This window comes from Coffea arabica, chromosome 10e (genome assembly GCF_036785885.1).
Source record: "Coffea arabica cultivar ET-39 chromosome 10e, Coffea Arabica ET-39 HiFi, whole genome shotgun sequence".
NCBI classification, from domain to species: domain Eukaryota; kingdom Viridiplantae; phylum Streptophyta; class Magnoliopsida; order Gentianales; family Rubiaceae; genus Coffea; species Coffea arabica.
In genome coordinates this window covers 7,341,423-7,369,408 of record NC_092328.1, presented here as the reverse complement: position 1 = coordinate 7,369,408, position 27,986 = coordinate 7,341,423, and the positions used below count along the sequence as shown (strand labels likewise).

General features: G+C 36.0%; 1 protein-coding gene, 1 long non-coding RNA gene and 1 pseudogene across 2 annotated transcripts; 1 reads left to right on the top strand and 2 right to left on the bottom strand.

Moving 5' to 3' along the window:
* Nucleotides 1-3,438: 3,438 nt before the first annotated feature.
* On the top strand, nt 3,439-11,403 carry LOC113712934 (lariat debranching enzyme-like; annotated as a pseudogene).
* Nucleotides 11,404-19,791: 8,388 nt separating this feature from the next.
* Nucleotides 19,792-21,975, bottom strand: LOC140015485 (uncharacterized). The gene is made up of 3 exons (XR_011822113.1): nt 21,770-21,975; nt 20,612-20,673; nt 19,792-19,972 (listed from the first exon to the last, which is right to left on the bottom strand). It is a non-coding gene; the product is annotated as an uncharacterized lncRNA (long non-coding RNA).
* A 3,526-nt stretch (nt 21,976-25,501) lies between these two features.
* LOC113712270 (protein DETOXIFICATION 48-like) lies at nt 25,502-27,782 on the bottom strand. Its single transcript, XM_027235602.2, has 2 exons — nt 27,422-27,782; nt 25,502-27,287 (listed from the first exon to the last, which is right to left on the bottom strand). The coding sequence occupies exons 1-2, from the start codon at nt 27,578-27,580 to the stop codon at nt 25,719-25,721; spliced, it is 1,728 nt and encodes a 575-aa protein (XP_027091403.2). The 5' UTR covers nt 27,581-27,782; the 3' UTR covers nt 25,502-25,718.
* Nucleotides 27,783-27,986: the final 204 nt, after the last annotated feature.

Sequence of the window (27,986 nt, the reverse complement as noted above, 5' to 3'; positions counted from 1 at the left end):
CTTAACTAGACATTTCAAATTTGTTAGTTACTACTTGGATACTTTTTTTTACAACATAGGTACCAATTCCAGCACATTACGCGAGCCTCTCCCCTGGTCTTCAGTTATAAAGATCTTGCAAAATGATAAAGAAAACTTGTTCAATGATTGATGATATACATGTTGCATTGCTAGCTCTCGTATCGTTGACACATGTTTGGTTCTACAGGAATTTAATAAAGTTATACTCTTTTCATCCCAATTATTTTGTCATATTTTAGAAATTCAACTTTTTAAAAATAGTGGTTTGATTGTGATGTTTGTACTTCTTTTTTCAATCTTACCCTCACAAATTTTAAATTTTGAATTTGAATGGTAACATTCATATGATTATAAGAGAGGGACTATATTGAAAGAAGAGATAAAAAAATACTTTGACTTTGTCAACATGACAAATATTTTGGAACATTCTAAAATAAAAAATATGACACTTTCAATGAAACGTAAAGAATACACATTTTGGTACATTATAATGATAGTAATTTTTTTGATTATTTGTGTAACTCGTCTACTAATTTAGTTAAGCAATGAGTGTTACACAATTTTCTATAACAGTTAAGAATCAGCAAGAGTTTGAAAGTAAAATTAGAAACCTTACCATAACTTAAATAATGTCATTACCAACTAAGGCACTTAAGTGCCTTGAGGGTAGGGTGGTCAAGGGTTTGACGCCTGTTTTTCATAATTATCACTTATGTGGTTTCTTTAACATCTAGATTTAGTAGTACATACGTACTTTTGGTACGAAAATGATTTAGTTCCCTCTAAACTTTAGTTGGATTTGCCCAGTTCCCCTTCCCCTTTCCCATAGGTGAGTCATTTGTAAAAAGTAGTGTTCATTGACCAGGGGAAAAAAAGAGCAATGTCAACACTAGCTTAGCTTGAAAAAAAAAAAATAACTCTTTATGTTAGTGTGTCAGCCTTGAAATAAAATCAATCTATTCATGAATAAGAGCCCATTAAAGTCTATGAGCGAACCTTCCTAATAGCTTGTTTGTGAGTTTAGGACAGAAAGAAAAGGATGATAAAACTTAATTATGAGATAAGAGAAGAGAAGAGAAGTAATTCTAATATTGTTTGGGAGTTTTGAAAAGAAATGAAATGATTTGGATATATAAATCAATATAAATTCATGCCACAGCTTTTTAAGGACAAGATGGGTATTCAAAAAGTATTAGTAGGCTTTCAAGAGGTTTATCTCGCTTTTCTGCCCGAATCTGGTTGGAAAAGTTTTTTAAACTATAGCACAAGTTTTATCCTTCTAAATCCATTTCCTTCCTTTCTTTTCTATCTCGTGAAAATCTCCAAAACGCATGATAAGTCAACTTTTCCTTCCTTTTTTATATTTGCTGTTCAAATCTTTCCATCCAAACTAGCCATAAGGATGGCAATGGGGCAGGAGTTGTCAAATAACTCCCCTTATTCCTTGCCTCTATCTCCCATCCCGTTTTGCGAGGAAATACATCAACTTATCATATTTAACAATCTGCTCATTTATGGGATAATTTTATCATTCATTCTATCTTAAAATATTCAATAAAGGCATGCTTATGTACTCAACTTTAATCCATTCAAACGAGTTGCAAAATACTAATAACTAAAGAAAAAATACAACCTGTCAATATCATGAGAATGACATTAAAACATCCGACTGAGATGTAATAGGATCAAATCACAATTGTATATTCACTTACAATAAAACAATTGCAAACAACACTAAATAAGATTAACAAGCTGTCAATATGGAAACAAAACACAATAAGTCAAGTTACTAAAGTTACATTCTAGTATTCAACAAACTCAGTCAAGTTAATTTCTCATATTCAATAAACTGAAGACATTCAACAATAAGTTTAACTTTTCCCTTCATCAACCTAACTTAAGAATTGGATTAAAACTAAATTATTATATTGTATATATTTGTATTATATATACATCTATAAATTTAAATATATATATAAATTTTTTTGTATATAGGGAATCGAACGGGTGTATGTTGCCTCGCCTCCCCTCCTCCCCGATTTTAAGGCGGGGAGAAATTTTCTCCCCCCACCCCGGCCCCATTTGTACCCCTCAAGGTGGATGCCAGTGGGCACCCATCCCCATTGCCACCCTTAAACCTTCCTTATCAACCGAATTCTATTATTAGGAGTGTTCACGATCTCGATCCGTAAAAATTGGATGACTCATTTTATGATCCAAATTTGGATCCGCTAATGCAGGGATCTGGATTATGCAGATTGGATCAATCGGACGCCCAATTCGTATCTAAATTTTAAAATTAAAAAACCTATAAATCCCAAAAATAAAATAAAATTTGAACGTATTACAGTTTCAAAATATCACATAAGTGATTTGCTATACTTACATATGAGTTTTTAGTCAAAATTAATCAATATTTTTTTTGTTGCAATATAAAATAACTTTATATGTTTTTCTTATTTTGACTCAAGAAAATAATATTCAATATTTCATTTACAATTCTTTTATCCACAAATTATATGACAATATGTTTAAAATCTTAACACCATATGCAAAGAAAGTCTATCTAGAAAGAGGACATAAATATAAAAATAAGAAATAATAGATAAAACTGCTATGAATTAGTGGATTTTATGTATAAAAAATGATAAAAATAAAAACTACTATGTGAATTAGATTGGATATCCGCGAGTCATAAAAAATGATATTTGAATCTGATTCGTATAACTTCTTGACCGGATGTGATCTGATCAACATATGATATGATGGATCAGATACCCACTAATTAAGGTCAAATCATATTCAGATAACGCGATCAAGATGCACATCCTTGCCTGTTATGTGAGTGTGTTTGTATAGTAAATTATTTGTAATAATTTTTTTCCAAAAATATACTGTAGCACTTTTGGAAAAAATGCTCAGGTCCCAACATCTCTTGCCTTTTACCTTTTTCCCTTGATTTTTTTTTTGTTTGTTTTGTTTTGTGTGGGAAAACCTTCTTCCCTAATGGCTAAGGCTTCGTTTGGGAGTTGAGGATTTCAACAGAAAAGAATGGGAAAGAAGAGAAAGTTTAGTTTTCCTTTATTTGTTACTTTTTAGTAAGAAAGAAAAGAAAAGAAATGAGAGAATCCAGAGAGATGAGTAGCATGCAAAACATTTCCTCCCAAATTACACAGAAATGAAAAGAAACTTTGAGGAAACTTGCCAAATTTTTTTAAAATGTTTATTTTGTTTTTAAAAAGATTTTGAACAAATATTTAATGATTTCTATATCTAAAATCATTACATTAATTTTCAAAACTCCCAAATAACATAACAGTCTCCTCTTCTCTTCTCTCCTAACTTTAGTTTTCCTTCTTTTTTTTTTTTTCTATCCTAAACTACCAAACTAAGCCTAAAACAAACAAAACAGAAAAACTGGCATAAAAAACATTTCTAAACTTTAAAAAATAAAATAAAATTCCGGAAGTACCCTGGCGAACTCTCTCTGACCTCGCGCCATTCTTCTCGGGCAAAAGGGAAACGTCGCAAATCCGTGGCAAAACCCTCCCCGTCAGGCCATCGCTCACACCTCAGGTTATTCGGACAATGCATAAATCAATTTTATGGCCGTTAGATTTTAATGTAATTGTTTTTACCGATATATTGATATTCCGTTTTCAGATAATTTATAGTTTTACTTGCTTAACTTCAAAATTGGATTGTTTTCGCTGATTTAAGTAGCGCAGACTGTTTAAACATGTTTAGATTTGAGAGTTTGTATCGTTTTTGGTTAGCTCCGTCTCCAAGAAATAATTTTTTTAATTTGAATTTGGACTAGCAGAAGCGGTTTATGTATACGCATGCTCTATTTGACGAATTTTATTTCGATTAGAAGGGTGAGTTTTCAGTTTGCCAATGTTTAATTAGTTGAAATGGCACCAAGCAACTGGAGTATTTTTCCCGCCCTGAAAAACTGTGAATGGTTTGATAAATCAAAGTTGTTGAATTGGTAGAGATGAGGATAGCAGTGGAAGGGTGTATGCATGGGGAATTAGACAATGTTTACGCAACCCTATTACATTTGCAAGAAGTGGAGAAAGTAAAGATTGATCTACTCCTTTGTTGTGGTGACTTTCAGGTAAGGGTTCTTTACTCCTTTTTTTTTTTCGGTCACGCTGTTATGCTTGTTTGAGTGAGTTTTGAGTTCAAAGCTATGTTCTTGTTTTGCTGTCGTGTTCATGGGTGCTGTGTATTTTTTTTGGTCTTGCAATCTGCATGCTGTTTTGGTATTATAATATTTATTGGATTAGTTGCTAAATAAATTTTGGGAAATGTAATGTTCACAAGGAATAAATTAAGAAGAACAACAGTAGATAAACTAACTTGTTGATCATCCTATTTTGATCTGTTATACATAAGTAAATGAAGCATAGATCATTATTCCTGTAGCTTAAGGGGTTAAGATGAGAGTCCATTCAAAAGATTTAATTGTCATCCGAATCTTTTTCTTCGCTTGTTTGAAACAACCAATATGAAGCCATTGATAACTATGCAGGGTGTTATCTAGGTATATGTAATTCCTTTATTGTAGTGTCTTTTAATTCCACAGAAAAGTAGGAGAGAAGAAGTGTTTCTGGTGCAGCGATTAAAAGACTTGAAGGTAGTTCTCCATAATCTCTCTGTTGCTAGCATCGTAGGGTGGTATTAATTTCCTACAGGGAAATAAGAGCATGGATAGCACCAAACTGGATTCATTGTACCTGGCTGTAAGGCTAATACAAAAACTTTTAAACTGTAGTATGGTCTTTCAGGAGCTTTAGATGAACTGAGCAACTGTATGTCGCAAGATTGACCAGAATGGAGTCTGCTCAAGCCTATTTATTCAGATTTGAAGCACTAATGGGAAGTTACAACTGAAGAGACAGCCTAGCAAACTTGGAGTTTACCCAGACACTTGTGGTTAGATCACAGTGACTTGGATAGCTTTGCTTTCCCAAGAAAGTAAAATCCTGAGGGAAAATAAGAAGTATGAGGATGAAGAAATTTGGCAAGAAGTATCTTTGTAATTTGGCGCTCAAGCGAGTAGCTCAGAGCTCTCTATCTTGCAATGAACTTACGTTTTTAAGTTCCCACTCTAGGGCAGCCTCTGAGATTGAAATCAGAATTAATACAACTTTACTTATTTTGGCTGAAGATCTAGGGTAAAATTGTGCATTTTCTGTCCGTTTAATTCCATTAATAAGATAACATGGTTGGTTGCAACAGAATTTAATATGTATCTGAGATGAATAGTTATGTTTTGTGGATGTTGTGGCTTGTGCTTGTTTTTGTTCTTTCCTTGGTCTCCCTTCAATTTTGATATGAAATCTCTCTCTCTCTCTCTCTCTCTCTCCTCGTTGCAAAACTTCTATGGAGCTTATGCATCAGATATTCTGTTCTTCATCTCCAATTCCTTCTATTTATGTAATGAATACATTTAATATTTTATTCTAATGAGCAGGCTGTTAGGAATGAAAAGGATCTGGACAGCTTAAACTGCCCTCAACATTACAAGAGCATGAAGTCTTTCTGGAAGTACTATAGTGGGGAAAAGGTTGCACCATTTCCCACTATATTTATTGGGGGTAACCATGAAGCATCCAACTATTTATGGGAATTGTAAGTTAGCTAATTCCTTTTCAAGTTTATCATCAGTGGATGTTCTATATTTTCAATGCTGCTTTTGTGGGCATGTTATGTGTCTGAACTAGGATTTCTTCTGTTTTCTTTTTGATGATGAGTACTCAGTGCGTACATGTTGAAAAGGAACCTTTATTGATCTTATGCCTGTTCAAGGGTTGATGAATGAAGTTCAATGTCCATAGAGTTCTTTTTCAGTATATAGGTCAACTAAATGCCCGCTCTCCCCAAGCTTTTCTCAACATGATTTGTAATACTAAGAGTCACTTTTTCTCTTGGTATAAGTTTGTCTTCTGTCTAGGGTTCCTTTTGGATCTACACTATATAGTGATTTTTGTTACTGAGAGCTTGTCTCTGTCAATGTTATTGAGCTCGTCTCTGTTAATACATGACCATAAGCCTGATTTAGTGAAGTAATAGGTTGCTTCCCTTATCGAGAACTTATAACTTTGGGATCCTTTTTTTCTCATGAAAAAGCTACTTTAGACTTTTGTTACTTATGTCCAATTTGTTGATTTACTTGACTCTCTGGTTGCATACACGCTTGTATTTCCTCTGATAACTTGATCTGCTTGATAACCAGGAAACTTTTTTTCAATTAAACTTTCTTCATCATTGATAGAAATCTTGTATGTTTTATTGATGTTATGCTTCCTTAGTTCTTGATTGTTTCTGTACCCCCCGGCTGCCATTGGTTGCATAATGTGTATTGTGGTTGTAGAAAAATAGTTTGGTTATTAATTAACTGCTTAAGTTCGAATGGAAAATAAAATGCATGTATTGCAACTGCAAGTGTGATGCAATTTATTCCTGCTAATCATTTGTTTGAGAACAATTACAATGACTAACTAACAAGGATATTTTGTCTGTTTCATTAGATACTATGGAGGATGGGTGGCACCAAATATATACTTCCTCGGGTTTGCAGGAGTGATCAAGTTTGGAAATATTCGTATCGGTGGACTGTCTGGAATTTATAAAGAGTATGATTATCATAAAGGTACTTTTCTATGGCATGCACTTATTGCCTCGTATGTAGTCCTCTATGATATTTATGCGCATGGGGAATTAGAGCTTGGGTTAGAATTACTCACTTTATGTCCATTGTGAGTTGAAAGTGTAGTCACTGGGCATATTTTAATTTTCAAAATAGCCTTCTAGTAAAAGGAAATCGTTAGTGATCTCAATATGCTTATGCTATCTGGTTATTGACATATTAAGGTAGTAACATATATGTGATGTGTTAACTAACTGTTGACATATTAATCAGAAATGAACATGTAAATCTTGAAATGTATCAACTCTGCTTTGAAGATTGATAGAAGTTCCTGAGCAGATTTTTTTATTTAAGCTGTTGCAAATGGTATTGTTAAAGCAATATCTACAGAATAACATTTTGCATGAGCAGGGCACTTTGAAAAGCTTCCCTATGATAAGAAAGATGTTCGGACTGTTTATCACATCCGTGAGTATGATGTTCACAAGCTCATGCAAGTTGAGGAACCAATTGATATCTTCCTTTCACATGACTGGCCACTACTAACCACGGGAACTTGAAAGATCTTCTTCGGGACAAACCCTATTTTGAGGAAGAGGTAGTCACTCATGTTGGCAGTTTGAAAGTATTATGTCATTCAACATCTCATATTATTTCCACATAGTTAGTGTAGTTGGTTTATCTTTTCTGTTATCTTTGTTACTTTGGTAAGAATATCCATACTTGCTTCTTCTGATTTACACATGTAAGTTTATGCACGGGGATATTAGGCTTCCATGATATGTCTCTTGCTTATTATCATCTATCTGCATATAATCATTAGTAACTTTTGGCTGGATGAGTTCTTAAACCATTCTCATTGAAACTTGTGTGTGTCTATTTTGTATGGCATTATTTTTCCCCATACTTACAGAAAATTTTTGTAGATCAGAAAAGGGATTTTGGGTAATAAACCATCTGCGGAATTATTGGATGGATTGAGACCCAGTTACTGGTTTGCGGGACACTTGCACTGCAAATTTGCTGCACTAGTTCAACATGGAGAGGATGGCCTTATCACAAAGTTTCTTGCGCTTGACAAGTGTGTTCCAGGAAGAAAATTTTTGCAGGTATTTACTGGCAGTAGTGCTTGTTTACTAGAGTGGCTTTTACTTTTATAATTTGAAATTCATTGGGGCTTTTTAGATTGTTGAAGTTGAATCAGGACCAGGACCGTATGAGCTGCATTATGATGAAGAGTGGCTGGCAATCACAAAGAAGTTTAACTCTGTTCTCCCTTTAACAGTTCAGCGTGCAAATCTTAGGTGTGTGTATTTCATCCATGCGCATTTGTTGACATTCTTTTTCTGTACGTTTCTGCTAATTGCATCTTTTGGTTATAGTGGTGCAACACTTGACATGCAAGAATGCCGTCAGTTTGTGAGAGACAAATTGCAGGCAAGAGGGGCCAAACCTTTTGATTTTGTGAAGACAGTTCCATGTCATGATCCTTCGGCTTTGGTTGCTAATAGCTCCTTTTCTGGTGATGACCCGCAAAATGTCTGCATTTTTCTTCAAACCTTTTTGCTTAAACATCGCATGACTCCATAGTAAATGCTTCTAGTTTCAGTCGGTGACTGTGATCTAAAATATACTTCTCTGCCAATGAATCTGTTAGGATGAACTTTGTGATCGTTTTGTTAGTTAAGACTAGTTTTTGGTGAGAGTAAAATTTTGCATTAAAGATCTCTTGCAATATTTGCCTTGGGTGTTATACTGCATGGTTATTAGCCAGCTGATGATATCTCTATTGCCCTCTTTCTTGTAGGACATTGTAGGAATCCTCAAACTGTAGGTTTCTTACAGTTTTTAGAGCTTGAATATCTTCTTGATGACAAGTCAAGGCAGGTAGCAGTTAGTCCAGCTTCATTTACTTCTAAAGGTACAGTATTGAATTCTTTGCCCAATTTTCATGTTATATGTGTCCCCATGATTTTCTAATACTGATAAGTGTCATATGTTATTGTGCTATCATAGTTGTTGTACTGTCGCCATGAAATATATGCTGCCACCTACCATATACCAAACCTTGGTCAGCTCTGAAAAACAAGATAACTGACAGTTTGGAAGCATAAGGAACAAACTGGAAGAAGTTGTGGCTTTTAAGTTGCGATAGAACGTCTAACAGATCTTTGCAAACATTCAGGTTCAGCAGCAGTCAAAGGACATTCTGTAATTTCTCCAACCTTAAGTTGAACTAAGTGGCAGACAAGTTCCTTGACGTGAATCAGTGATTGTTTCTAGGAAATGGCTTCAGTGTTGATTTAATCCAATATTTGAAAATTCTGCACTTATGGAAAATTTTCAATGTGAAAGCAATTTTTGTACAATTTTAGGTGTATTTTTTCTGTTAATAAAATTAAAGAACCATGAAAGGGAGGAAAAGTTAGGATTCTTCTGAAGTCCTCTAAATGCTCTGTGTCCTTGCTTCTGAGGCATCCAGCCATTGGGGTCAAGTGATGACCCAAAGACGCCATCTTTATCTTGGCCATCCCAGTTAGAAGGTCTTTTCTGTTGATGTTTAGATCCACGAGAAGATGCTTACTTTGTTCTATTTGAGGAAGGAGATGAATATACTTCGGTGATCCTTTGTCCATAAGAGGTTCTATATTGATGTTATTGAGTAATTTAGAAATATGAAGAACCAGTATGTCTTGTAGTGTGCAACTGGAAGTTTTGTCTACAGCTATCTATCCTGGCATATTTTCTACAGTATGTCTTGTAGCGTGCAAATGGGAAGTTTTGTCCACAGCTATCTAACCTGGCGTATTTTCCATGTTCTTTTGTTGTTTTAGCTTCTCAGTTGAAATCATCTTTCCACTTTTTGTGGTGCATCCTGATCCTTAACAAGTTTCAATTAATAGTTGCAGGCTCCTTTGATTGTGTTAGTGAAGACATTCCCATTGATGATGTGAATGATGAGGAAGAACTCAAAGCAGATGAGATGTAAATGTAGAAGGGATACTTCCTATTACTCTCGGTAATTACTTTCTCCTATTTGAACTAAAGTATAGAGTTATCTTTAATTGTTTTTACAATGCAGAATGATGATACTTGTTAAAACTCTTTCATAAGAAAGGATTGGGGTGAGATGTCTGGATTGTCTATATTACCTACATTGCTTCATTTAGTTAATGATCTTTGACATTGCCAGGCTAATTGGGTTCATTATTCTGGAGAACAACACGAGAGGATTCAGCTATGTTTCCAAGGATTACTGTCTTTTCCACCTTGGATAGTTTGGTTAGTGATAACTTAGGATAATTTGGTTCGTTATGCTGGAGAGCAGCATGAACAGAGGCACTGTGTGGGTATTTGTTCAGGATCCATAGAAGTATCATCCTTCAGGCTCAAGACTTTACTTTTGCAAAAAGTAGGCTATAAATGCAGGCACTACATGGCTGATGATAGGATAAATTTCTTGTTGATATGTACTCAAACTCAGATCCCTATAGCTGATGATAGGATAAATTTCTTCTTGAATATGTACTGGAAGTCAGACCCTTATGCCTTAATATTGGGATGCCTGTAACAATTTCTTTATTCTGACACGATGCCAAGCCTTAAGAGTGTTGCTACTTGATGATTGTTTTGCCTTGAGAAGTGTCATTTGCTTCCTCATTGCTGAGTATTCTATATATTGGTGCTGGATTTTGTGAATCCATCTTAGTTTTGAGCTTGTACTAGCTTGGACAAAAAGAAATGCATTTCATTTTTGGTGGTAAATGTGGCTTCCTATGTTAGGGAAGACAAGTTTTAATCAAGATATTTTTAGGAAATTGATGATATTCTGCAAGTCTGGGTATTCTGGCTTTGCTTATATAATCTATTAGTTGCCAAAAGGTGTTAAAATTGGTCTGATATTGCTTACAACTGTTTTTGTGGCTCCATAGAAGTATCATTCTTCAGGCTCAAGATTTTACTTTTGAAGATAATAGGCAAAATGGAGGCAGTATAGCTGATATTCCTGTTACTCTCGGTAATTACTTTCTCCTATTTGAACTAAATTATAGAGTTATCTTTAATTGTTTTTACAATGTAGAATGATGATACTTGTTAAAACTCTTTCATAAGAAAGGATTGGGGTGAGATGTCTGGATTGTCTATATTACCTACATTGCTTCATTTAGTTAATGATCTTTGACATTGCCAGGCTAATTGGGTTCATTATTCTGGAGAACAACACGAGAGGATTCAGCTATGTTTCCAAGGATTACTGTCTTTTCCACCTTGGATAGTTTGGTTAGTGATAACTTAGGATAATTTGGTTCGTTATGCTGGAGAGCAGCATGAACAGAGGCACTGTGTGGGTATTTGTTCAGGATCCATAGAAGTATCATCCTTCAGGCTCAATAGAAGTATCATCCTTCAGGCTCAAGACTTTACTTTTGCAAAAAGTAGGCTATAAATGCAGGCACTATATGGCTGATGATAGGATAAATTTCTTGTTGATATGTACTCGAACTCAGATCCCTATAGCAGGATGATAGGATAAATTTCTTCTTGAATATGTACTGGAAGTCAGACCCTTACGCCTTAATATCGGGATGCCTGTAACAATTTCTTTATTCTGACACGATGCCAAGCCTTAAGAGTGTTGTTACTTGATGATTGTTTTGCCTTGAGAAGTGTCATTTGCTTCCTCATTGCTGAGTATTCTATATATTGGTGCTGGATTTTGTGAATCCATCTTAGTTTTGAGCTTGTACTAGCTTGGACAAAAAGAAATGCATTCGTATTTCATTTTTGGTGGTAAATGTGGCTTCCTATGTTAGGGAAGGCGAGTTTTACTCGAGATATTTTTAGGAAACTGATGAGATTCTGCAAGTCTGGGTATGCTGGCTTTGCTTATAGAATCTATCAGTTGCCAAAAGGTGTTAAAATTGGTCTGATATTGCTTACAACTGTTTTTGTGGCTCCATAGTAGTATCATCCTTCAGGCTCAGGATTTTACTTCTGAAGATAATAGGCAAAATGGAGGCAGTATAGCTGATATACAATACATCAAATTTGTTGTGGAACACGTACTTAAAACTCAGATCCTTACACCTACTATCCTCCGGGAATGCGGATACAAGTTTTTATTTGACATGATGCCATGCCTTGATCAGTGTTTTGGTCCTGGATGATTATTGTGCCTCCTTGAGAAGTGTCATTAGTTTTGTTCATCATTTCCGAGCATTCAATGTATATGCACGTTGGCTTTTGTGAATCCATCTTAGATTTGAGGTTGCACTGTCTTGGACAAGAATTGAAAGGCAATCATATTTCAATTTTGGTGGTAAATGTGGCTTTCTATGTCAGGGAAGACGAATTATAACCAAGATATTTTATGAAACCGGTGAGATTGTGGCGAGTTTAAGTTTGGGTATATGCTGTCGTCGCTTGTAGAAGCTGGAAGAGTAATAATATCTTCTGTTTGTTTCATTCGAGTATACAATTAATCTGCATTTGCTTGTTTGAGTTGGTTTTTACATGTTTCACTCAATTTCCACATATTGTTCGATTGTAGTGGTCATATGCGTGTCCACAATAGTTGCATATATTGCACGCCGAGTAGGGGTAAACATCTGGTGCATGAACTGTTGCCCAGACGTGGATGGATAGGTATTCTTCTTGTCCTCTTCTGGTTGTTGCATGAACACTTGAGAGCCACTCCAGCCTGCGAATTGTTTTTGGGTTTGCTTAGAAGCTTATGCTTTGATTTTCTTTTCAGGGGCGTGGCCATTGGTCGCCTGATGATGGCATTACGACCAAATCCCTGAGCTGTCAAGATTGGTCTACTGTTAGCTCATGAATTTCTGAATCCATTTTTTTGACTCTCGCCCCCCTGTAGTTAGTGGTCATCAACAGCTTGTCGTCTTCGAAGCAGTGTGCAATTTCGGTTGTCGACGTTGACCCTTGCAAAGTGTAAACCCCACAATAAAAGGCAAATATGGGTCGGGAAGCATAGTATCTTTCCTCAAAACTGTTGATTGGAAAAAAAAAAAAAAAAAAAAACTTTCTGGTGTGGCTGTGGCCTTTTGGATTTGGACCCCTTTTTTGCCCCTTCGTTTTTGTCTCTTGTTCCCTATTCTGTCCATTTTCCAATTAAGTATGCTCCAAATTCAGTTGAAGATAACCGACTAATTCATACGGTCAAAACCACAGCATTTGGAGCCAATGAGTCAAACACATGCTTAGTATGAAATCATGGAGGCGTCCAACCAACCAAAGCTTCTTTTGACATGGTATGTTTCCGGTCCAAGCAAAGCAACGTATTATTAAGCATAACCAATTTCGACTTTCGAGTTAAGCCTCCACGTGTTTTGCAATCACCCAATCAGCACCGAGATTGCAGGTGCTTCCAATCAGAGCAAACTGGAATGCACAGAGTTTGTGTAAGCGTGCGGTTTCTCTTTTTCTCAGCTTTCGCCTAAAGTCGTGGCTAAGCTTCGTTCATCACCATTTCTTGTCGTAGTTTTTTTTTGTCTTTTCACTTGTTTTTCCTTAGCTTAAAATAAGCACGCATTGTTGGCAACTCGAAATGTGGGCCAAATCGAGTTTCGTAAGACATGCCAATTATGGGTCGGTTTGGTTTATTGGAAAAAAGACGCAGAAGGTTCTGCTATATTTTGGTTCATTATTGATTTCTCACTTTTTACGTGTCTGCATTTTGATGGAAAGAGGGGGGCTCGTCGCATTGATTGATATTGATAGAAGAGCAGACAACGATAAGTTTCTTTAACACAAATATATAGCCCATCAGCCGGGGAAGTTGAAAATCAATGGCATGGATTCTGCTATGGTGGCATTACTTGAAAAAGGAAAAAAAAAAACAAAAACAAAAAGGAACCAAAAAAAAAAAAAAAAAGAGAGAGAGAGAGAAGAAGACAAGAATAGCGTTGTAATTTTGTCAAACTCCTCAAGCCCAAAAGCAAATGCCTGCTGCCCCCTACAAAAGAAATCCATTGTTACTAGAGGTGGTGCCCGACTCCAACTACCCTGCTATGCATATAATTACACACATTTGGTGATGAAAAGTCATGGGTGGAGTGCCCTTTCGCCCTCCCATTGCATGTATCTCTGGCTATTATGGTCCACATCCCACCATGTGATGGAGTTTAGGGGCAACACTTTTTCTTCCTTCCTCTGGAAAACAGCACGGCACTCATGCTACTTCTACAGTATTGAGTAACAGCATTAATCGTAGTACCACACGATTGGTATCTTTGAATGGGGCTGCGAGGATTGATCTCATTTTGAATCGGATAATTCTTATCTTCTTCTGATCACTACTCATCGACTAGCATGGCATGCTAGCAGGTCAAGACGCATCTGTTGCTCTATGGTAAAAGCCGTATCCATTATCACAATCTCCCTTAACCAAATATCACTGTATTGACCATTACCACTCCATCTCTTGATGTCATGCCACCAATCGCAATCCAATAGCCCCATTACTCCTGCATTGTCGTGGTATTTTTGCAGATGTTGCTTTCTCTATTTTGTATAGCTCTATTCTTAGGTGTTGCGGATTGTGAATTTGTGAGCTGAGCTCTTCCATTACCGGCGAGCGAAACCAGTTACATCTGTCACTCAATTCCCATCACGGTTCCTTTGTCCCAATTTCTATTACATGCATTTACATTCGTTATCCCACCTCCTCCTATTATACGGTCACGAGAAAATTACATATTATCTCCTTGTGGTTTTGAATATTGCGACATTACTCCCATAACATTTTAAAATATCCACTTCACCCCTATGATTTTATGTAAAGTGAAAATTTAACCAAAAAAAAAAAAAACTTATGTAACATCGTTAATTGAAATAACCACAGTATCCTTACTTAAATGCTAAATCAATTGACAGCTTGTACAAGAGCACAGAGGGATGGATAAATGCAAAAATTACACAGGGGTAAAGTGGATATTTTTACATGCCACAACGTGGTTACATGGAGAATAAAATTTTTATCACATACATACGCGCGTTTGGCTCTAACTGATTGTGCATTATTACGTCCATTCTTTCACCTTACACAAAATCATAGGGGGGTTATGTAGCTATTTAGAAACCTTAGAGAGAGATCATTTGACATTATGTAACAATCACAGGGGGATTATAACTAATTTACCCTATTATCACTGTATGTTTAGAAACTAATAATCTCCTTTTACCTCCTAAAGACTAAAAAGGGCTTAAGAGCCGCTCTACGTTTCTCAGTGCTAGCCACTACATACATGCATGAAACTTAAGCCCTAGAAATGGGCGATGCATGAATCTGATACACACATCGGCGGCAGGTATCCCCTCAGCCATGAAATGCCATAGCTTCGACCAATAATTCTAGCAGCGCAGAGATTGGGCTTTTGGGGACTTGCTAGGTAGCAAGCAATGATCCATGTGGGTCCATGACCAGGAGAGCCTCCAAATTCCACACCTTGTAGGCTTTTTAGCCTTACAATGAAAAAGCAAGGCTTTCGGCAATTGGGGGAGGGCATGAAGCATCATCTGATCTTGAGACAAGTTTCATTCCCTAGGTGCAAGATGGCCACAACACCTGTTACAGCAATAAAAATTATGGGTTTGGAGGTGCTTTCTTCCACCGTTCAAAATTTCATGCATTCTTTGCTATTTTTCTTTTATCTCCATTGGCTGCAACAGGAAAAGGATGATATGAGTGGCACTTTGCCCATCATTTCAAGAAGAGACCTTGATTGTGATAACACGTCAATGTAGAAATAAGCATAAATACTCGTTGCAATATGAGGTATGGATCAAGCAACTCTTCCTCAAAACAATTTGATTAATAAAAGTTCCAAGGGAACTTGTTCAAAGAGGTTCTCTATCAAAGCTCAATCATCCCCCCCCCCCCCCCCCCTTTGTTGTTTCTATACTTTGTGTTCCCCTTTTGTGGGTTTGGTGCATAACCCTACCACTCCCAAGTCCCACCAACAAAAGGGGTTGGCTATTTTTTTTTTTTTCTGATTAATTGATTCTTTAATTTTGTCTTTTTTTTAAAATTTTTTTTTTTGGGATGTGAAAACATAAAATGATGCTATTGGTGGACTACTAAGCTAAGAAAGAAGGCAATTTAATTTATGGTTTGTGGGTGTCACGTAATCGACCGGCACTAGTGGAATTAGAATAGAACTTGTTGTGCAGGGAGGACACGTGGCCTCTTATTATTCCATTCCAGGTTATAATGATGTGCTGGGCACTGATGATGCTGAATGATGATGGATATATCCATGTCGACTGCCATTTGAATTGCAGGAGATTATATTCCATCCTTTCTTTTTCTTCCCAGTCCCCCTTCCCCCCACCCCACTCATATATCACATTGTATCTATTTTTTTTTTAATAAGTAGAAGATTTTGAATTCAAAATCTTTATTTACAATACTATTATCTCATCTCATCGTCTAGCTTAATTCTTTCCCCTAATATTAATATACTCGTTTGAATATATAATTTGATGTATTTATCTTTATATTATTCATTTACTTTTATGATTACCGTATGCATATGCGTGCGTGCTTAAAGTAAGATAAGGAATGTATAAGGTTGTGAAACTGATGAATTTGGTATTAGTTACCTAAACTACTCTTGTCAACTTATGATTACTAAACTTAATCTCTGCTGAAGTAAATGCTAGTCCTTGTCAAAAAAAAAAAAGAAAGAATAATAATAGAAATAGTTTTTGTGTTGTGTCCGAAGAAAAGTCTGCTTTGATGGCCTACTTAGGTAACCCCATGATGAGTACAAGAGAGAAGGAAGAGGGTCCTAGAGATAATAGCAAAAATGCAATTATACTTCCACAACAAACTTATTTGAATATATGATGGTGATGTAGAATTTATTACCTCACGACGATGGGCCAAAATTTTATAAACCTCAAAATTATTTGAGGCAATTTTGACTTTTATAGGCCATGGTAGTAAAGTGTGCAAATAATTTGGGCAAAGCTGGTGAAGTTTGCATCAAAATTCTATGCAGGCTGGACATCTTTTACCCGAAAACAGTGGTCAAGAGAAGAAACTGAAGCACAAGTACCTTTCCCTGGATTGCAATTTAATTGGTAAAGCTATCCTTTCTTGTTCTATAGAATAAAGAGCTTTCATGGAAAAAAAAAAAGGACGCTGTCCCTGCAACCAACACAGTCATTTGGAAGGTGACGAGAAGCTTGTCTTTTTGGAAGAGGCTTAAACAAGTACCTCATCCATCTATACCAATTGAAGGACGCCAGTACCAATGTAGGACGATGGTCACACTGTTTGGAGTCATCATTCTTCTGCTCCTGATACTTGAAGCATGTGTACTGGTGTAACATGCATATAAGTTAGCGTCACAACCTTGCATCATGTCCTACTACATGGTCTACCTTGGTGTACTAGCAGCGACATGAAACTTTTTATATGCGGTCCCTGGACCCTAGCACCAAGAAGAAGAACAATCCCTCTGTAATTGAGTGATCGATCATCCCTCTTTCTCGATCGTCTTCTTTTTCTTCTTCCCGTTGATTGAGGTTGAGAAATCGAAAATTTTCTAATTGAAGTCGTTGTAGAGATTGAATTCAAGTTTACTACGTAGGAATTGCCTATTCGCATTTTACGTAGGACCGTTTTCCTGTAAGTTTAAAGGATCTTTGACCGCATTATTCGATCGCGTTATCATCTCAATCATTACGTTAGATATTAATCTTAAAAAATCTGCTTGTTATGTTACGTGGTGGGTTATGCAGCCAATGCAAAATAAATAGAAGGTCGCATCTTAATCAAATATGAAAAGAAATAACACAAGCGTGTTTGATCAGTATTAAAACTTGCATGGATTCTTTCTAGTATTTTGACCAAGATAGTTATAGTTTGATTTTGCCATCTCTGCTTGTGATCGACATCCTCCACATAAACTGGAATGGAGACAGCAGGTAAATTTAAAAGACAATTATTATAGTGTGATTTTGCCATCTCGTTGCCATGAATGAAATCCAGAAAATGAAAGCGAAAAAAAAAAAGAAAAAAAGAAAAAGAAGAAACCTCTGGTGAATAGACCTCAATTTTATCTGCAATGATGTTGTTTTCTGGCACTTTTCCATTTCAACATTCTCATTCCCTACCACTAGCGAATATCTTCTCTCCCCCCCTCTTTCTCTTGTATCGTCTTCTCTGCCCATCTTGAATCAATTCCCTCCAAGTAAGACTTGTTTCTCATGTTTTCTTTTTCAACATATATATATATTTTTTGGCTATTCGTCCATATTCTTCCGACTACAGTACATTAAATAGTTGATTGGATAAGGTGTCTATTCCACACCTTAAAATCTCTTGAAATCAGGACATTCAAGAACTTGTGCGCCATGTTAGCAATTTTAGGCCATATTTGTACGCAACCATAAAACTTGTAGACACCAGCTAAGTGATGATAGAGCTCTACACGACTCTGGCTGGTAATGTAAAGTCCTCCAAGGACACATGTATTAGGCTACAACAAGTGCTTACTTAATATACAATTGGAGCCCTAACAATTAATTGAGTTTAAAGAATGATTAGTGGGAATAGCAGTCATATTTAATACAAAGGGTTTTGCATGGTTCAGATTCAGTCTCACTATCTATTTAAAGTCTTTAGATATGTATTACTTTTTCGTTTTTGGGAATGCAAAATTGATATCCGGCCATTCAAAATACTCTTTTAATAGGGTTGCCGGTGCAGAAGAGAATGTAAAAAAATGTAGACAGTAAAAGTGGTGATAAAAAGTTGGTTTGGAGCACTAAGTTAAAAGAAGACAAAAATGGATAGAGAAATGTACCAAAATATAAGATGACCTACCTAAGTTTTTGCACTTAACTAGATGTAAGAAATGGAGCCATTACTAAAAAAAAAAAAAAAGTTAAGATTCACATGCCAAAGACTTTAAGAAATTACACAGTAAGTGCTACCTAATTTTGGAAACACACATCAATTGCGTATAGTTTGCACTATGCAAAAGCATCTAATTAAAATATTTATCCCAAAACAAATTCCTCCTCCTTTTTTTTTTTTTTTTTGGGCACAAATGATTAAGCTCTACCAGAAACGAGAGGATGAGGGATTAGTACGGCATACATGCATATGGACATACAAAAACTAATAAATTATATAGTGCACATATTTATTTGGTATAATCAATAATACAGAGAAAGATATGCTACTACATATGGACGTACGGCTGATATGGAGATTTTTAGAGCAATGAAATTGTTTTTTGGTGGTGGTTTTGTGTTGGATTTGTAAGCACAAGAGGAGCAAGAGATGGTGGGGTGGGGGGCTGCTGGGAACTGCTATGCAGTGGCACTGCTCCAATTTTGTCATCTGAGAAGTAGACAGAGGCAATAATAGCTTGATTTTGTTTCTTGAGTTAGAAGCAGGGACCCCCACCACCCCTTCATCCCCCACCCAAACACCCTCTTCTACCGCTCTCTTCAGCAGATACTTCTCTTGTGCCAATTATCATCATTGCATGTTTTGTTTGGATGCATCATGCACACACACATACACACACGCACACTAACAGTCTAACACAACATTTTCAGGTTAAGGTTTTCATTTGTAGGATTTCTTAGTGCATATGCTTTTTCCAGCAGTGAGTCCTTTATTTTCTTGTCAATACGATTTCTTGGCGAATGAAACATTTTACTTTTAAGAGCCAAAAGTGTTTTGATTATTATCTTCATACCACTAAATATGCCCATGTACTTACTTGTTAGTGGGGAACGCTGCAAACTGGGCTGAAGCTTCTTCATTATAGCCAATGGATTGAAATGTGGGAAATAATGTGGATCACACCAACCTAAATACATCTCAACCTCTTTCTCATGGCCACATTTTCCAACGGGACACGTGAATAGACGGAATCAAAAAGTTTGTTCCGGTTTCCCCTGATTCCTTCCGTGAAGCATGGTTGATTCAGTGTGTGACAGTCCCACCTCACCCTAAGGCGAACCAAAGGGTTCGGCTGATTGTCTACGCAACTCTCGCCGGGATTCAGTCATATCTCAAACACATCCGCAATAAAACCACAAGAAAGAAACATAATAACAATCCAAAATTTAGAGCAACCTTATGTACATTTCTATCTCACAAGGAGTACAGATTCAAATATACAAAGGTTTTCAATTCATCATACATCCAACCCGTGCCAAGCGCTAGGGCGATAATCATTAAAAAAAAAAATTCAAAGAACTGGACCTAGCTAGTCCATACAAGCTCCCATTCTGACTCGCCTTCCCCTGTTAAAGAAAACAAAACTAAAGGAATGAGATAAAAGCTCAATGAGGTTCCGAACACATAATCAAACAATCAATCCAATACATTAAATAGAGAGTATCAATAATTCAAGAAACATTTACAATGGAAAGCGACAATAACACATACATTAAAAGGATATGGCTCACATGGAGCTATTCGTTCGTTCATTCGTTCGTTCTCCTGTCATTCCCTTTATTCCTCCAATTATTTGAAAATGAAATTTTGTAAGTAAAATCCTCGTTTATTCGTTCATTTCATTCACCCCCTCCTGGACGTTGGCCAGGCTCCACCCGACAACAAGGTAATATTCGAGTATACCAAACGTTCACCCAGGGTCACCAAATCGCCCGACTGAATTCGCTTCTGGCTCGAGTCGACAAGTAACAAAGGGCAAGGACCCAGTTCAGTCAAACGGCTTACATTCATGCACAACTAGCATTTAATCATTGAAAATTTCACATTTATTTAGGTCGAGTGCGATAAAATACACGCTCGCTTAGTAAAATTCGTTTTAATAGTCATTGATAACATGGAACATGTAATCATACATCCACCACAAGCCATATAATCAAGAACAAGTCGTATAGTCAATGAAAATATAACAAACAAGGAACACTCACTTATTTAAGCAAAATAACGTCCAAAGTTTCCTTCCGGATACACCGTCAATCACCAAGGTATCCTAATATAATCAAATGAACACATTATGCTTCAACCATCAAAGATTTAAGTGATTCAACGAAAATTCGAATACGTACTAGTTCAAAATATAAATATGGTTTTGGTAGTGAAAAGAGTACATTGAAACCAAAGGACATAAGTAAACTATTTGTAAAACTTATGCTCACTTGTAAAACTTTAAAATCTCCATTTCAATAGCCATTCCATAGGCTCAAAGTAATACAAGTACAAAATCAAGCTAGGAACATGTGTGGAAATGGAGTTTATGTTAAGAAACAAAAGACAGATTTGACGTTGTTTTGCGTAACGGACACAACTGAGACTACGCTTATCGGGTTGAGGTACAATTTATACTGTTTCGAAGCTAAGACAAAGATCTATAACTTTGATGAAGACTACTTAATCCAGTTCTCACCCTAACTAGGTCAAATTTACCAAAACAACTCCAGATTTTTCAGTTCGAAGCTCACTGTGAAATTCAACTAGCAGTCCTGATTCATTCACTCATATCTCAGCACACACAACTCCAATTCAGGTAATTCCAAAGCCATTTGAAAGCTAAGATACAAGGCTATAATTCTTAAAAAGACATCAATAACCAATTCGGTAATATTCCTAGTCAAACTAACCACTTACAGAGGCTGATTATCATTTTTGACAGAAACAGGGCAGCAGGGGAAATTTTATCATTTCACAAGATACCCTACTTTGACTGAACTGAAATTTTGCAGACAACTATAAAACATCATTTTCTACAACTTTCATGTTTTATGCTAAGTCTAATTTGGCCTCTATCATGGTCGAACAGGACCGAACAGAACCAAGTAGTGAAGAGCTCTAATTCTGGAATTCAATGAATTTAAGGTGCAAATTTCATATTTCTAGGTTGAATCACTACCTCAACCTCCTATCCAATATTATATACACCATATACCACCTAAACAACAACAAATGCAGTCAACCAACTCAACCCTAACTCAAGAACATGCACCATATCCATCCAAATCACTAAAATAACTATCATTTGGCACAAATATGCATTGTTATCCAACTTTAACCAAATTTAAGTAAGAGGTAAGAAGAAGACAGCCATGTACCTGCCAAAAACTCCCTTGTAGGTGTGAAACCAAACACTTTCTTCCCAAACTTTTATCACACACAACTACCTAAGCACTCAAATGAAGGTTTAATCGGTTAGGATTCATTGATTTTGCTCAAATGAAAGTGATTCAAGGTGAAACTTGGTGGTTGCTCACTTGGTTTCTTTCTCTCCTTTTCTCCTCTCTAAGTCACGGTTCTAATGTGTAGAAATGGAGGCTAAAATGAAGTTTCGAGAAGATTAAGAAGATATTAATAAGTTTGGGTCAAAGTTAAGTGGATTACCGCCAAGTGTCGCTGTAGGATTCAATCTCAATTTTTTTTCTTTTCTTCCTTTTCTTTAGTCAACAAAGGTGGCTGGATTAAGGGGTAATTTAGGGCTAATTAGTCAAGTAAAAACAAGGGAATTAAGGTAATAAAGTGGTGGTCAAGTGGTGTAATCCATCGGTAGAGAACGGTACACGTCGGTTCAACCCGATTTTCCTTAAATCGCGTATACTAGGGTTTTAACTTATAATTTACTAACTTATTATTATCACTTCTAATCCCACACTTAATATCATCTAAAACTCATTTTTAAACACCAAATTTGATCACACTTCGTACCGAATAGTCGCACTACGGAAAAACGTGAAAACCCTAATTCGCTCTAACTTGAAAACGGACAACGAAAACCCTTACTTCTATATTCATTTACACTTATTGTGGTGTGATTGGGTAGTAGGGCTATTATAAAATCATAAGTTCCAAATAAAAGGGAATTTTTAAGAAAAACGTAAAGGGTTTTACAATTCCATAAATTGAATTTAGGGTTTCGGTTAAAATATGAGAAATTTGAGAAAACGGTCAATCACAAGTGAAACTAAGGTTTTGATTAGACGTTTTGGGTTTCTAGTCTTTTAAAATAAAACAAAGTTTTAAATCATAACCAAAGAAATAACTTTAGTTTCTTCTTTAAAACAAAATAATGTTTTTAAAATAAAATAAACTAAAAAAATCGTAATATCCTCTTTGAGACTAAATAAAAGATAATCCTAAAAGTTGGAGTATCACACAGTGAATATACAGGGAAAAAAATTCATCGTCATATTGCTGATGAGGGGGGATATTTAGTTAAGAATTAATTTTTAATACACTAGTAGTGTATATACTTTCATCATTCAATGCATGACACATAATTCGAATTTGAATTTAAAACATAATTTTACATATGTGTCGTGTATTTAATCATTACAATGTATGTAAGATTTACTGGTTATGTAATAGATGATAAAGAAAAGGCCTTAGAATTGGGAGATATCTTCGAGCCCTTAACCCTAACATGACCTAATTGGTGTCATTATTGACTTCCTCTTATAGTTCTTATACAAGCCATGTCTATCGTGATTACTGTAACACAGAATTTTCTCCACATACGATTATTCATAACGTCATAACATCAATATACCGCACCAACACTTTCGAGAAATTTCTACCTTTAACTCTAATTGACAAGTCAATTAAACAAGAATGTTTTGTAGGTTTTCAACAAGTAATTGTTAATTGATGCAGCAAATTTATATATAAGTTATCATGTATGTATATTAACATGTAATGTCCTCTACATTTAGATACTTTCCAAATTAGCTTCATTTTTGTAAAAAAAAAAAAAGAAAAAAAGAAAAAAAAACACACTTCTTAGGCGTGATAGATTTTACATTTTGCCTTACTTAAGTAAAATTGTTATTGGTACTATGATAGATTTATATTTAAGCATGACAAATTTTATATTTTAGTGACTAAAGTGGGATAGATTTTATACTTTAGGGATAATTTCAGAAACCTCCCCTGAGGTTTCTGACAATTTCGCTGAGTTCTCCTAAGATTTAAAAAATTACACATACCTTCCTTATCATTTAAAATGACAATTTTACTCTTAAATATTTTAATGAAATTCCCTTATTTGGTATGCTTATACTTAGAATAAGTTTTAAATTATGTTTTCATTCTTTTTCCTTTTGATTCTTTTTTTTTTAATTTTTCACCAATAAAACTATAAAACTACTACTATTGCCTCTTGTTTCTATTATAACCAAATATCGAACTAGTGATTTTTTTAATGAGTTAATTTTATATGTTATCCAATGTTTTTACTGATTCTTGTTTTCTACTTTTTTTGGTATTAAAATTAACAATAAATCAAAAGAAATGGCCCAAAAGCACTACTAAATTATGATAATCCCACTACTCCAAAAATTCATAAATTCTAAATGAATTATTTGAACATTTTCTTTTCTATCTTGTAAATCTAAATCCATAATAAAATACCATCAAAAGTATCATATCATAGTAATAAAATTATTATTATAGTTGTTTATAGTAGATATGGACATGAAAATTTTGGCACCTTTTCCTTATAATTATACTAAATAATCTTATAATTACATAGGAAAATAAATTAAAACCCATTACACAAGGGTATTTTTGGGTATTCATTTAAAAAAATTGACCAAGTCAATATTATTTTAAGGTTTTATTACTAAAACTATCAAATCAATAGAGGTAAGTATAATTTTTCAAACCATAGGGAAACTCAGTGAAATTGTTAGAAACCTCAAGGAAGGTTTCTAAAATTATCCCTATACATTATGGACCAAAATACGATATATTTTCTAATTTTTAAAACTAAAGTGTCCCGTTTCAAAATTTAAAGGCCAAAGTGAAAATTCGAGAGTGTAAAGTTGGAATTAATCCTAATAATCGTGAAAACGTGTTTATCTTCTTTTTAGGCAATTGTGACATGGAAAGATTCTGCATCACTTGTATCGCACATACTTCCCAAAATAGTATCCAAACCAAGCACAATAACCATACTACTTTTAATCAATTCAACATGACTATGGACTCTGATATGCCTAACTAACTTTATGATGAAGTTTCTAATGCATTTAGTAGATATTGTAACTAAGAAAGCTTGGCTACCAAGCTTGTTTGGTTCTTCATTAATTAGTTTTTTTTTTATTTTGTCATATAGATGCCATAACAAATTGAAACGGCCATGATTTACATTCCAAATTTCTTTTCTTTATTACTAGCTAATACTATCAAGAGCACAATGTTGATTAGAGGGTGTTTTAGAAGCACGTCTAGTTTGAGAACTATTTTAAGACGTACACTTGAAAGTTTCATTGCACGTCAATAAACTAATTGTAGAGAAATAAACTCCTTTCTTGAAAGTTTAGCTTTTAGCTCAATCACTTTTGGAAACCGAAGGAGGAAAGGCGGAAGAAAAGTTCATACTTTGTTAAGATTGGCAATGTCTTTTGAAGCAACTTTGTGCAGGAAAGTAGAGGGTTTTAGGAGGACAAGAACGAATAGAAAATCGCAAACCAAAAGCAAAATAAACATAGAGCAAGGAAAAGTTAGCAGGATTACGCTGAGTTGTTGATGAGGATTATGCCAATTTGCCTTTTTAGGCAGTCAATGTTGTGCCCTTTTATGGAATGGAACAACAACAAAGTCAGGCGGATCCGCTCTCTCACGTCTCTTAAAACAACCGACAGCTTAACATTCCCCAAGTCCCGAAACAGCACCAATCCCATTTCCCTTCCACCGCCAGATTTTTAAAAAAAAGAGAGAGAGAGAGAGAGAGAGAGCCCTTTCTGCAGTATTCGACATTAACTGTTGTTTTAGTTGATTACTAACAAGAAAATGAAAAGCCCTGCTGGACAGATTGAAAAAATTTCCAAAAATTAGGGGTAATAGTTCTAATTTTATAATAGTAGGAAGGAACCAAATTAATTAAACTGTCTTCTCCAGACTCTATGGGATACAATGAGAGACAGAGTAAATAAGTAGTCATAAGTAAAAATCAAATAACCAATTTTCACATCAACCCCTCAAGGGGGACTTGGAAAAAACAAAAAAAAAAAACCAAAAAAGAAAAAATCTTGAGGGTTATAACTCTGATTAATGCACAATGTGGTTAGATATGAGAGGGTCAGTTTCAAGTGAAGCTGACTTCAGCAACTCATCATTAGTGCACAAAATCTGTTCAAGATTAACTATCTTGCCAGCTCCATCATGCTTGGTGGTGGACTTGGAAGGCGGCGATGACACCGGCAATATAACACCACCACCAGCACCTGCTGAGGTAGTTGTTTTTGTAGAAGTAGTAGTAGAAGAAGATGATGATGATGATTTTGTTAGCTCTTTTGCTCTTTCAACTTGAACTATCCAATCCGTTCTGCATAATACATAGAGCATAAGAAGTGCACATGAGGCCTGGGCTGCAAGCAATCCCAGCCACAGCCCAGCAAACCCCATTTTTAACACGAAACCGATCAGTATTGCCACCGGCATTCCGACCAGATAAAATGATCCCAAATTGATATTTGCTCCGGTTGTAGGCCTAGCACTTCCTCTCAGCACCCCGCAGCCGGTTGTTTGGGGACAATTTCCAAGCTCACAAAGCCCAACTATGGGCAATGCTACTGATGTTAGTTCAAGAATCTCAGCATCGCTGGTGAAAAACCGGCCCCATTGGTGCCTCATCAAGATAGTGAAGAGCATTGCCGCAAGGCCTAATGCGACCGCGCAAATTAGAGAAACTATCATGGAAATGCGGGCACTGGCTGGCCGGTTGGCTCCGAGTTCATTTCCAACTCTGGTGGAGACTCCCAGGCTCAGAGCAGACGGAAAAACATAGACCAATGAGGTTGTTTGGATGAGGATTCCCATAGAAGCAACTGTTGCTTTCGGGTTGAGTAGGAGTCCACAAAGCATTATCATGAACTCATACCACCACCACTCAAGGCAAACAGATACACAAGTTGGCACAGCTAGCGCTAGCAAAGATGACCAGCCGCGTAAACAATCCATGCTGGGAGCCACCCAAGAATCTTTATACACCCCAGAGAAATAGAGGAAGGAGCAGAGCAGAAGAAAAAGGTTTAGGTTAGTCCACACCATTGCCAATGCAACGCCGGCGATTCCCATGTTAAAGTACCTGACTAGAAGAAAATTGAGTGGAACATGAAGGAGAACTGAGATTGCTGAGCAATAAGTTAAGGGCAATGTGATGCTTTGAGTCCTTAAATAGATACGAAGAGGGTGGAGCAGTGAAAGGAAGAAGAGGTCAGGGATTGCGTAGACTAGAAAAGTATGTGACATTGATGAGATTTCTTCATCTTGGCCGCACCATAAAAGGATTCTTTTCATGTTGAGCCACGTCAAGGAGATGGGAATGGAGGTGGCGAGGAGGAGGAGGACAGTTCTTTGCAGAGTTATGCCTAGAAGTTTCATTTGTCTGGCGCCGTAGGCTTGTCCACAAATAGGTTCCATGCCCATGGCTAAGCCTGAAATGACAGAGTAACCAGTGATGTTTGCAAAGCCTATAGCAAGAGATCCTCCTGCCAGTTCAAGCTCTCCAAGATAGCCAAGAAATAGCATGGAAATCATGGCCCTTGAATATAGTAGCAGCCCTGTCAGGGCAGTAGGTCCTGATATCTTCCCTATGGCTTTGATCTCTTGCAGGGCCTAAAAACGAAAGTAAGAATGCAAGAAATAAGCCAGGTTAGTTTGTCATGTGAATTTTTGATACATGTCCTTCATCATGTAGAAAAGAGCAATTTTTATGATAGTTGATTTTACAGTGGTTATTAGGTTATTACCTCAGTAGGGGTTGGCCATCTATGAAGTTGATCATCATCATCATAATCATAATCATCATGAGTAGTGCAAATATCCATGTGTTTTTGGGGTTTTGTGAAATGATTTTTCTTAGTGTTGCAGACAAATGAGGATGGGGAAGAGGGCTTTGGATTGCACATAGCTAGCAGTGATAAGGATGGTAGTAGAAATATGTGTGCTAGCTGAGAGAATAAGCTTGAAGGCTCTCCTCGGTTGAAGTCTTGGAGAGATGTTAATGATTATTCTATGGCTTTCAAAGTAAATAAGGAAAATCCTGTTCGCTTGGGATTTTGGTGTGGTTTTTTTTTTTTTTCTCGGTCGTGTGTAGAGGTTTTGAGTGCAAGTGATGAGGGACATTAGCTGAGTATATATACATGTAGAAATTGGGGCCCACCCTCGTTGCTCCCCCAAACGTGTCGACATGCAGATTACAGAGTCTCATAAATATGTATGAACGAAAGGAGTGCTGTGCATTAATAAAGGACTGCTAATAAAGGCAGGCAAAAACTTAGGTCATATAATAAGTTATAATATGGTTCAAATGTT